Here is a 13,191-nt window from a genome sequence, read left to right on the forward strand (position 1 = left end):
TGGACAAACACTAAGAGGTCATCATTTTGACTGGGACCTTAAGAGAAAGCACAAAGCTTCATGCCCTCTACCCCTTATTCTTCCATTGTCAGTTAATCAGAACAGGATCCTTGCATTTCTTTGAGGACCATTCATTACGGTCTGCTACTTCACTTCAAAAGTACCAGGTAAGTATGTACCTTACTGGCACTACTTTATTATAGCACTAAGGGTGGTATGCCTATGCTGCACATAGTAAATAGACTACCATGACCCATGTTCCTATGTTGGCTGTCTATATAAAAGTTATCAAAATGTACTATCGTTCACATTCAAGGATATCATACCCATTTTTCCTTTGAATGTATTTCATGGAATTTACTGTACACTATTCAGAAATGTAATAATACATGCAGCCATTTCACACCCACAACACAACACATCTGAAAAGGGGACAGCTCTCATACATTTGTGTAAGGGGGGACATGTTTAATACAGTGGACCACAGAGTTCCAGGAGTATGTAGTATGAATGCTGGACACAGGATAAATGAACAAGTATTCTTTCACAGTGTAAATGGGTGATACCTGTATCAGGAAACTTACTGGACAAATAATAAAATAGCTAATTCTCCAAACCTCAATGTGGCATCAGGGTGGCATGCCTACATAACACATAGGCACATGGGTCATGGTTGTCCATGTTACATGGTGGGGGCGTGTCATATGCAAATTAGGTTAAAATGACCCCAACGATACACACAACTAGGGGAGGGAGACTACGCGAGACTAGCGCTCGCTCACACAACGCCATCAACGTCTGCAATTGTGAGGCCGGTTGGACATACTGCCAAATTCTCTTAAAACAATTTTGGAAGGGGGTTATGGTAGAGAAATTAACATTAAATTATCTGGCAACAGCTCTGATGGACGTTCCTGCAGTCAGCATGCCAATTCCCCCCTACCTCAAAACTTGAGATGTCTGTGGCATTGTGTTGTGTGACAAAATGGCACATTAAAGAAAAGCCTTTTATTGTCCCCAGCACAAGGTGCACCTTTGTAATGATCATGCTGTTTAATCAGCTTCTTGATATTCCACACCTGTCAGGTGGATGGATTATCTAGGCAAAGGAGAAACACTCACTAACAGGAATGTAAACAAATTAGTGCACAAAATTTGAGAGAAATTTCTGGGATCATTTATTTCAGCTCATGAAACATGGGACCAACACTTTACATGTTGTGTTTATATTTTTGTTTAGTGTAAGAACAGATTCATGTAGCATTCAGATAAAGTTAGTGGCAACGTGAAAGAATCCTCTGCCCCTAAACACTATCTTGTGTCTTGCTAGGCTTTTTCGTAACATTATCTAGGGGTGAACAGAAAAGACTGTCAATCTCGCCTGGCTTTTCCAGTCTGGCTGCTGGGAGTGCTTTCAGGGTTTGTAGCTTCCACAGAGAGATGTACTGTATGGACACTGTAACCAGGGGTGACATGTACAGAATGACCTTCTAGGACTAGTCGTAAAGGAGACATGGGTAATGTACTCTTTTTCACTGAACCAACTCACACAGTCTGTAAAAACCTTGCTTAATGGCAAAGGTAGGAAATTCCAAATGCCAAAGGATGAGTAGGACTGAAAGCATGTTTTCTCTAACTTTATGAAAAGACTGAACTCTTTCCAGTATAGTATATTGTGAAAGTAGAGCCCCAGTGGAAGCCAATCATTGCTTTTCCTTGTTTCCTTGTGGCTCAACATGGCCTGGCCACAGCTTACCTCTCTCTGGCTGTGACCAACGTTGACAATGAATTGTCTCCATTTCCTTTCAACAGAAGCGGCGTGAGCCTTTCTTCATGGCAGCCTGCCTCCTCAGCAGCAGAGCTGAGATCAAATGGACAGACAGGCTGAGAGGTAATGAGGGAGTCAGTCTGCATCATCGCTTTCATAAAAACGCTATCTGCTCCTCTGCCGTGCAGCCGTCTAAACCCTCTTCATAAGAAAGGCTTCCTGTTTCCACAGAGTGGAGCAGAGGAGATAGAGAGAGCCTCAGGGTGCTGAGAGGGCAGAGTTAGCATATTCTACAAGCTTTTCTCCAGTCATGAACTCTGCCTGGGATTTAAAGGCAGGTTTCCTTATGTGAAGCATTTATTTCAGTTCTGTATAACTTGAGCTTTGACATCCAGAGTCAGGAACTGCAGAGAGGTCTCAAGGCATGTGTGGACCATGCACACCCCATAGTGAATGTATATATATACTGTATAATGAACAAAAATATAAACCCAACATTCAACAATTTCTAAGACTTTACTGAGTTACAGTTCATATGAGAAAATCAGTCAATTGAAATAAATTCATTAGGCCCCAATCTATGGATTTCACATGACTGGGAATACAGATATGCATCTGTTGGTCACAGATAACTTTAAAAAAAAAACAGGCCTCACAATGGGCCTAAGGATCCCGCCACGGTATTTTTGTGCATTCAAATTGCCATCAATAAAAAATGCTTGTTGTCCGTAGCTTATGCCTGCCCATACCATAAACCCACCACCACCATGGGACAGTCTGTTCACAACATTGACATCAGCAAACCGCTCGCCCACACAACGCCATACACATGGTCTGTGATTGTGAAGCCGGTTGGATGTACTGCCAAATTTTCTAAAATGATGTTGGAGGCGGCTTATGGTAGAGAAATTAACATTCAATTCTCTGGCAACAGCTCTGGTGGACATTCCTGCAGTCAGCATGCCAATTGCACGCTCCTTCAAAAATGTTGACATTTGTAGCATTGTGTTGTGTGACAGAACTGCACATTTTAGAGTGTGTAATGTGTAATGATGTGTAATGTAATGTGTAATGTGTAATGATCATGCTGTTGATATCAACTTCTTGATATGCCACACCTGTCAGGTGGATGGATTATCTTGGCAAATGAGAAATGCTTACTATCAGGGATGTAAACACATTTCTGGGATATTTTATTTCAGCTCATGAAATATGGGACCAACACATTACATGTTGCATTAATATTTTTGTTCAGTGTAGAAATATGCCTTTTCTAATCTCAGAATATAGAGAAGTATTATGTGTATTGCTGAATAAAAAAATGGCTTGGCTTCTTTTCAGTATCAACTTCTCGAGTCGAAAAGTGATTTTGAAATACAAAAAAGTACAGAAAGGAGAGATCCAGCAGGGCCATCCGAAGTGTCTAAAAATCAACAAGTACCAGAGGGCTAGATTTTTCAAGGGCACACACACTTGATTCCCCTATTCAATTATACTTCCATGTGTATAACACTTCAACAGTCATTATTCAATTCCACAGGGTTACAGATTTGCTTAAACACTATTTAGTTAGACACTGTAAGATGCCCGAGGAAACTTCCTTAAGACTTGAGCTCCTTTAACACACATATGAATTATTAACAGGCAGTGAATATGAGTGCAGACCCACAATGAGCGTGTGTGGGGGGCTTTATAGTGACGTCATTCATTGAGGGATTAAAGAGAGGGGGTGTCTGGGAAACTCAAGGGATTTTAGTGTTTGAATAGTGTGGGGGGCGCTCAGAGTGAGTGTGTGTATGTGTGTGTGCGCGCACGTGTGTGTGTGTGTGGTGGGTTGTGTGAGCTGCCTGTCCCCAACAGGACCAAGTTGTGAGCTAGCCAATCACGTTGGCCTGGCAGGAGGGCCCCAAATACATTTGCTAATCTGGTCTCACCCTGCACCCCAACACTGTCGCATAAAGGAAGGTTTTGTCATCAAGTTTGCCACGTTTTGGCTGCTGCAGCCAGTGATATAACTGCCCCCTGATGGAAAAGTCAGTGTCAGAAAAAATGACAGCATGTGCATGGCATACTGAGGGAGAGCGATATTAGCTGGTTAGTTATATCGATTTTTCTAAAATACATTGTGATCGTGACATGGCATACAATTATGTGACCTCTGTCCATGTTGCTTTGGAACGGATCACATTTAATAATTACCAGTCTGTCATATTGGATATGAAGAGTACTTACTGGAGATCACACAGCTTTGGACCATAATAACTTCAGCATATTGAAACGAAAAGAAGAGGACAAAAGGAGTTCTATGAAAAATTAAAAAAGAAGAGTCTCTCATCTTAAGAGGCTTTGTGTACAAAAATCAAAGAGAAAATGGCAGAGGGGGCCGAAGACTATCTTGTCTCTTTGTGGGTGGGACACAAGGAAATGCAGTGCCCTACAGAGGAAAGCTTCAGGCCATGTTTAGGCAGTGGATAGAGAGAGAGTGGGTTTCTGTTCCCCCATCAGAGCTCATGATCTGGAGGCGCTAATCATGCACTGGTCACAGCACAGAGGCATTCTGAGACAGACAGCTCATCCTCATTCACCTCAGCCTTATCATTTCTACCCTCAGTCCCCATATTCCTAACGTCAACATGTTGACAGTCAGATCCCCCTTATGAAAGTGAAATCTGCTTTTTTTCCCGACAGCTTTTTCAATTTCTACATTGGAAGACATTTTTTATACCTCCCCCAGAAACACTCGAATCATTCATCTCTAACATGGATGTCCTCAGGCAAGTCACAATGTCTGCTCATTATGGGGGCTTGAACACTTATAAGAAAACCTAGTCAGTACAGTGATACAGTGCTGGGGTCCACTTGTTACAGAACATTGCTAGGCCTATATCTCCAGGCGGACTCCTGTTCCGGTTCTTAAGACAAATAACCCTCTAAAGGACACATCTGTTTTAAGTCCTGGTGGTGTAACCCAATAAGGGGCAGTGTCTTGGAGAAAGATGACAGAGGCTTCCTGTGAGGATATATGGGCTTTGTGAACCAATACAAACATACTGTACAGTGTAGCCTCTATACACGTTACAGAAAACTGCCTGAGAAGGACAGGGTGAGTGACAGCTGTCAGTTAGGCACAGCTGTTCAATTCACCACTAAAACCTCCTCCTATCATTGGTGGTGATCAGAGAAAGGGCTATCTGGAAAGCCCCATCCATCCTGACTGCCTGACTTCACCGTTTGAGTCAGAACACAAGCCATGGAAAGACCAGTGTGACTCAAACCACTCTGTAAAACTGACAAATCAGCTTGTGTTCACATGTGACATGAATTGTGGGGTTTCTTATGATTTCACAAGGCTTCTGCTCACCTGCAGTGAAACTGCCAGATCAGCGTATGGGCAAGCCCCTCTTTCTCCAACAAACATCCCAGCAGATTTTGAGGGGTGATAAGAGCATGCGTCATGGACCACACTACCTTAATTGTGTTTCTTAAGGTGTCAGCATGCTTCAGTTAGGCTACGTGCCTAGCAGAACTCGGCTAGCCGAACTGAACGAGTGTGCTCACATACTCCCGTAAAAACCCCTAATTTGAAAAACAAGAAAAAAGTGTCAATAGTTTGTCCATTTTGAGAAGCTGTAGCAAGTATACACTTCGTCAAAATAGTCAGAATTCATCTAAAATAACTCAAGAAATCTGTCATTAATTTAGAAGTTTTTACAGAGGAGATGTTAGCCGCATAATTGTACATTCAACTAAGATGTTTGGTGCAGTACTTCTCAATTAAAAATTTGCATGAAAACAAGTGGTCTCTCATTGAATGACAACAAAGACTTTATTGAAGAATCCCTACTGTTGACCAATCACCGACGAAGGGGCGTAGACTTTGGCTACCGACTTTGGCTTCCCTCAAGAAAAAATGTGTGTGCCCGAACAGCTGAAAAAACTCTTACCGGTGTCAGAAACTAACAAAAACGTCACAAAATGTTGTCATGATATGTGCACAAACCCTTCCGAGCTGTTTCGGCTGGAAAGTGTGCGGACGCCTTTAGTCGACTCACTCACCACAGCACAGACTGATTGCATAGACTCTAGAGACTGCAGCTCGCTCAGTCCACTAATCACATGACACCCATAATCTCGTCTGATTGGTCAGAGAGCAGTTTGTGCTGGGCTGTCTGTTTGCTGTGTGCACGTGACTCCTCCAGTCTCCCAGGGAGAAGAAGAGCTCTCCCACTCACCGCTGCTACTGCATATGAAGCAGCTCTGCTAGCTCTGCTAGTGCTAACTGGGTCTCAGCAGCCTGAGAATGAGAGAGGCAGCAGGAAGTTCATACCGAGAACACATAGCCTGCACACGGCAGGAACCGTACTGCTTGCAGTATCTCCACATAGTATAGTTGTGGTGGAGGGCGTTATCAAGCGATACCAAAATAGCTGCAGGAGAAAGCATTCATGTAACCATCCAAAGGCCTTGTTTCTCTAAGAGGATACATACTCCATGGATCTCTACTGTAGAGAGAGGGAGCGGTGCTTTTCCAATGAAACGTATGTTTCCATCAGGAATGTGACACAAAAGACTTGTTGCAAGCAGAACCAACAACCTCTGCATCATCACGACAGTTGCTTTGTGAGAAGGTGTTAGTCCCCAGTAGCCATTGTTATATAAATTACACTGAAAAGTATCCTGGGCTTGGCCCCAAGTCAGAGCAGGTCTGCAAGAGCCATTTCCAGTGAGACCCGGGAAACAGAAAAGTCTGAGTCTTTTTGGTAAAAAAGTGACGTAAATCTTCAGTGGAAATGTGCCAATGGTATATTTGTTTGCAGACCATGACAGTGGACTAGTAGGGAGAGGAGACGGGAAGTAGAGGTCAGGGGAGAGTGACTTAAGGCCCAGAGAGATGGTTGAAAAATCACCATTTGTGGTGAGTAAACAATCCAGAAATAAAGTGTAAAGCTTCAGGGTGACAGCAGTGTACGTGTCCACACTCTCTGTCACTAGCCAGTCTCTGCAGTCAGTCGGTGAGCAGGCCAAGCTGGAGGAAGCTTAGACTGAAGCTGGAGATATTAACTTTAACTTCACTAACTTTAAGCACCAGCTGTCAGAGCAGCTCACAGATCACTGCACATAGCCCATCTGTAAATAGTCCATCCAACTACCGCATCCCCATACTGTATTTATTTATCTTGTTCCTTTGCACCCCAGTATCTCTACTTGCACATTCATCTTCTGCACAGCTACCATTCCAGTGTTTAATTGCTATATTGTAATTACTTCGCCACCATGGCCTATTTATTGCCTTACCTCCCTTATCCTACCTCATTTGCACACACTGTATATATACCTTTTTTTTTTACTATATTATTGACTGTATGTTTGTTTATTCCATATGTGTTGATGTATGTGTCGAACTGCTTTGCTTGATCTTGTCCAGGTCGCAGTTGTAAATTAAAACTTGTTCTCAACTAGCCTACCTGGTTAAATAAAGGTGAAATAATATATACAGTGCCTTGCGAAAGTATTCGGAAGAATCAACAACAAGTGGGACACAATCATGAAGTGGAACGACATTTATTGGATATTTCAAACTTTTTTAACAAATCAAAAACTGAAAAATTGGGCGTGCAAAATTATTCAGCCCCTTTACTTTCAGTGCAGCAAACGCTGTCCAGAAGTTCAGTGAGGATCTCTGAATGATCCAATGTTGACCTAAATGACTAATGATGATAAATACAATCCACCTGTGTGTAATCAAGTCTCCGTATAAATGCACCTGCACTGTGACAGTCTCAGAGGTCCGTTAAAAGCGCAGAGAGCATCATGAAGAACAAGGAACACACCAGGCAGGTCCGAGATACTGTTGTGAAGAAGTTTAAAGCCGGATTTGGATACAAAAAGATTTCCCAAGCTTTAAACATCCCAAGGAGCACTGTGCAAGCGATAATATTGAAATGGAAGGAGTATCAGACCACTGCAAATCTACCAAGACCTGGCCGTCCCTCTAAACTTTCAACTCATACAAGGAGAAGACTGATCAGAGATGCAGCCAAGAGGCCCATGATCACTCTGGATGAACTGCAGAGATCTACAGCTGAGGTGGGAGACTCTGTCCATAGGACAACAATCAGTCATATATTGCACAAATCTGGCCTTTATGGAAGAGTGGCAAGAAGAAAGCCATTTCTTAAAGATATCCATAAAAAGTGTTGTTTAAAGTTTGCCACAAGCCACCTGGGAGACACACCAAACATGTGGAAGAAGGTGCTCTGGTCAGATGAAACCAAAATTGAACTTTTTGGCAACAATGCAAAACGTTATGTTTGGCGTAAAAGCAACACAGCTGAACACACCATCCCCACTGTCAAACATGGTGGTGGCAGCATCATGGTTTGGGCCTGCTTTTCTTCAGCAGGGACAGGGAAGATGGTTAAAATTGATGGGAAGATGGATGGAGCCAAATACAGGACCATTCTGGAAGAAAACCTGATGGAGTCTGCAAAAGACCTGAGACTGGGATGGAGATTTGTCTTCCAACAAGACAATGATCCAAAACATAAAGCAAAATCTACATTGGAATGGTTCAAAAATAAACATATCCAGGTGTTAGAATGGCCAAGTCAAAGTCCAGACCTGAATCCAATCGAGAATCTGTGGAAAGAACTGAAAACTGCTGTTCACAAATGCTCTCCATCCAACCTCACTGAGCTCGAGCTGTTTTGCAAGGAGGAATGGGAAAAAATGTCAGTCTCTCGATGTGCAAAACTGATAGAGACATACCCCAAGCGACTTACAGCTGTAATCGCAGCAAAAGGTGGCACTACAAAGTATTAACTTAAGGGGGCTGAATAATTTTGCACGCCCAATTTTTCAGTTTTTGATTAGTTAAAAAAGTTTGAAATATCCAATAAATGTCGTTCCACTTCATGATTGTGTCCCACTTGTTGTTGATTCTTCACAAAAAAATACAGTTTTATATCTTTATGTTTGAAGCCTGAAATGTGGCAAAAGGTCGCAAAGTTCAAGGGGGCCGAATACTTTCGCAAGGCACTGTATATATATATTTTTTTAAATAGACACCTTAACTTAGGGCTTTTTTCTCAATTTCCACCTGAATGACGTGCCCTGTTGCTCAGGCCCTGAAGCCAGGATATGCATATAATTGGTACCATTGGAAAGAAAACTCTTTGAAGTTTGTAGAAATGTTAAAATAATGTAGGAGAATATAACACAATAGATATGGAAGGACAAAATCCAAAGAAAAACCAACCAGAATATTTTTTTGAGAGATATTGAAAATTAGCTCCCTGGTTGCATTTCCTATGGCTTCCACATGGTGTCAGCAGTCTACATTCAAGGTTTCAGGCTTGTAACTTCAAAAACGAATAAGAAATATCAGTTTTAGTACAGGGACACAGTCTTGGAAATTCGTGTTTGCGTGCGCCATGAAGACAGAACGCACCTGCTAAAATCAGTTTCCTGTTGAACATACTTCTTTCCATAAGAAATATTATAGTTTGATTATATTTTAGGGTATCTGAGGAGTAAATAGAACCGTATTTTGATTTGTTGAAACAAAGATTAGGGGTAGATTTTCGGATTCCTTTCTCTGCATGTTGAACGGGTGGAAACGCAAATCGATGGCGCCAACTAAACAGACTTTTTGGGATATAAAGAATGATTTAATCTAACAAAATGACACTACATGTTATAGCTAGGACCATTTGGATGACAAATCAGAAGAAGATTTTCAAAATGTAATTGAATATTTAATCGCTATTTGTAAATTTATGAAACCTGTGCCAGTGGAAAAATATTTTAATGTGTGGCGCCGTCCTCAAACAATCGCATGGCATGTTTTCACTGTAATAGCTACTGTAAATCGGACAGTGCAGTTAGATTAACAAGAATTTATGCTTTCAGCTGATATAACTCTTATATGTACCTAAATGTTTAATATCCATAATTTTTATAATTATTTATTTGAATTGCGCACCATCTAGTTTCACTATCACTAACTAGTCAATCACGACACTACCTCACCACACCAGAGCTTAAGGAAGGCCAACGCTAACAGCCGTGTGTGTACAGCTGGAGGGGATTCACAAATATACTCACAGGGATACATTTTAACAGATTTTCCCACAATGTCTCAGTGACGTGGCAACACCCCATAGAGAGTAGTACACTCACAACATTGCTAGCGTATTGTCCTCTTGCTACAACATTGCAATAACATTGTAATAGCGGGTTTTTTTTGTCAGATAGTAGGATCTACCTAAAAAGCAGGAGGGCAAATGTGATGTATTGTAATCCTCTATGATTAGACAAGATGCTCCCTAACCATTATAACCTACCCTGTTGATCCTTGACCACAATGAGGAAGGTTACATCAGGGTCTGGCCCAAGGCAGTTTTCACTATTCAGAATCCCCGCCAGGCATGCAGTCACTTCCTATTCGCTGACCCAAACTTACAAGAGGAGGAATCCTGGAAGCATATCATTCAAAACACATTCTACATAAAACACACAGCTTGAGATATCTGACAGGCCAACAGCTTTAATTCCTTTAGATGTGGCTGACAGACTCAGGAAACAGTCTGTAACAAGCATGTCTAATGACAGCCTATTGTACCATTAGACCAAACAGTGCTATAAGTCTCAGCAGTGCACTCATGGCCCTGGAACTATGCACGGAATGGCAAAGAGGACAAATTCCTCATCCCATATCAACTCAGCCAATAGCACCCTCAGCCCCCAAAAAGGCTTTCCATTGTCTGAGTGAGTCACTGCAGGAGAAAACATGAAGACCAAGTATGGAACCTACAGGATAACCTCTAGTCTTCTACAGTCTAATCTCTGGTCAGAGGACCACCATTATTTGTCTAATTCACTCTTCCTAGATTGATGAATTACTGAATGACATGCAATCTCCTGCTGAACACCTCAGTAACCTTTAACTTTCACCAGCTGGTCTCTATCTCAGAGAGGCAGGTACTCGAGGAGAGGAGACAATCATGATAAGAATCTGAATAGCATAATTCTCTCAAGATAAACAACAGGGAAGTGAACACACCCTTGACTGATTTCTGTAAAAGATTCTACTTCCACTTTTACACTGAGGAAGGAAATGTGTCTTTGCGACAAAGATTGAAAAAATGACTAACGCAAATACTGTTAACAATTTATCTCATCAGATGTGTTAAGTACATTTGCATAAGAGAGATCTTGTGTGTGTTATCTAAAGATGTTTCCATCCTTCCTGCAAAAAACTGTCCCTTGATAAGTAGAACCTTAGGCTTACGTTAGGTGAAATGAGAGACATGCAAGGTGGTGCCACTCACAAACCAGTGAGTTGTGTGTTTTTATTACGGCAGGTCACGGTCTTCTCTTTGCCTACATTATACCTTGTTATTTTATACTGTAAAACTAGGATAGTTTATGAGGGGAAACTGTACAGTCAAGGCACAGGATGCATGCTCATTGTGTTTGTTGAACTATACAAGGGTTTGTTCTTCCCAGAGAGCCTACAGAGGTGGAGAGCAACTAATGACATCTGACAAGACACAAACAAAATAAAATTGTGCTGATTCATGATTGAGACCACCTGCGAGACTAACAAAAATGTCTCTGCAGTAGAATCAATTATTGTTCTGATTTGTACATATTCATAAACAGGTTATGTTTACAGCAGAAAACGTTGGCGCTTGATTGGGAAGTAACAGTTGAGTTTAGGGAAATGCACATACTTACATATCCTTAGACCCTAGGCTACCAAAAAAATAATGAAGCCTGACTTGTCCTTTGAAAACAATGTCCTGGATTCTACAAGTTCCTTCCATAAACATAACTGTTGCTGACAAGAAAACCAAGATCAGCATCTTCCAAGTACACTCCCACACCAGTTTCACTTCTTTTCAAACTCATACACAACTAACCCACCACCCTGAGCTCAGGAAGAGTTCACCCCCCACCCCGCTTTATGTAACATACCATCCTCATCTCCCCTAGAGACCCATGGCACTCCCAAGAAACAGCAGACCCGGTCTAATAATGACATCATCCTGACATATTCAGTGTTCTGCCCCCCCAGGGAGAACCTTATGGTCCTTGATACCCCCAGTTTCACTCTGTTTTCTGCACTCTGCCATGCATTGATCAATTGAATTCGATCTACACTGAGGGTAAGTGTGTAAGAAGGCAGAGGGGAATCAATCAAATTGTTCAGATGTCATAAACAACTAAGAAACCAGATGTGCTTCTTTGATATCACTATTTTTGGCCTAACCTGCTTGTATGTATATATATATATATATATGCTTGTAGATACATGTGTAATTACAATTGACAGTATGGTAATATCAACGTACTACTAATAGGGGAAACATCCCTATTATTTACAAATTGTAGAAACATGTCTTATTCTGGTGAGGTCTGAAACAGCCAATCAAGGTCAGTGATCTACGTATGTAAATGTGGTGTCTGTCCTGCTTTTGACCACTTAAAGAGTGCTGGCTATACTCAGGAGGAGATTAATCCATTAACAGTTTTTTGTTGTCTTTAATTACAGCTGGAACATCGACGGCCTACAGTTCTCGAGCATTTCAAGCTAACAACATTTATTGGAATAATCCCTTCTAAACGATTAGACGTAACGTTATAACATAAAATGGAAAGGTAGAAAATAGGAACTCGTATGAACACTGATGTGCCGTCCTACTTACTGATGTACACAGTATTACCAGTTATCAACCCATTATAAACTGTCATGTACTCTAAAATCTATATAAAAGAAACAAACTAAGACATAAACCATGCAGAATTATTCGTATGGTTCCCCAGCCCGTGCACAACACTTACCTGACAGTTCGTCTGGTTCAAGCCCGCTTTCAGTGTCAAGTCCGCAGATAACAAAATAATCTGCGAATCGACATGAATTCGAGCTGAAGCCGGTGGTCATTTTGAGACTGGTCCGGTGGTACCCTTTTCCTCGGCTTTTTCAGCAGGGTGCATATTAAAGGATCGCGTAGCGATTTCGCGTAGCCATTGTGGATGTACTGCAAAGCCTGAAAATCAGAACAGTATGCCAGCCGAAAGGCATTATGGGTCTTCAAGTACAGCTGTTTTCATCTGTCTCAGATCTTCTCAAACCCTTGCATTACCTCTGCGTAGAGGGAACACACTGAGCATGTGCAAACTCCTTATAGATTACGTTATGCATTTAACCCTTCAGTTCCTGAGTTAAGGATTTATCCTGTAAAAACCTCTCCTTTATAATAATGCTATAGTAATCTAGCATTACATTAAGCCTTATTGCACCTATAATGAACCTGAGACATAGTATTCTTACTCCACTGTAGCCAAGACCAGTGTACAAGTGAATGCAAACTTTAATTTCACCAGTTTAGTCTGAACAATTGTATTCATGTAATACA

General features: G+C 41.5%; 1 protein-coding gene across 7 annotated transcripts in view; it reads right to left on the reverse strand.

The window, feature by feature from the left end:
- Positions 1–12,950, reverse strand: part of LOC110506693 (DENN domain-containing protein 5A) — a 49,530-nt gene extending 36,580 nt beyond the window's left edge. For all 7 annotated transcript variants that reach the window (XM_021586500.3, XM_021586499.3, XM_090222592.1 and 4 more), the window contains exon 1: positions 12,617–12,950. In XM_021586500.3, the coding sequence (XP_021442175.2) occupies positions 12,617–12,716 (100 nt within the window). In that variant the 5' untranslated portion in view covers positions 12,717–12,950. The remainder of the gene's footprint in view (positions 1–12,616) is intronic.
- Positions 12,951–13,191: the final 241 nt, after the last annotated feature.

The sequence above is a fragment of the Oncorhynchus mykiss genome, chromosome 26, assembly GCF_057628025.1.
Source record: "Oncorhynchus mykiss isolate SJ-2025 chromosome 26, ASM5762802v1, whole genome shotgun sequence".
Lineage (NCBI taxonomy): Eukaryota > Metazoa > Chordata > Actinopteri > Salmoniformes > Salmonidae > Oncorhynchus > Oncorhynchus mykiss.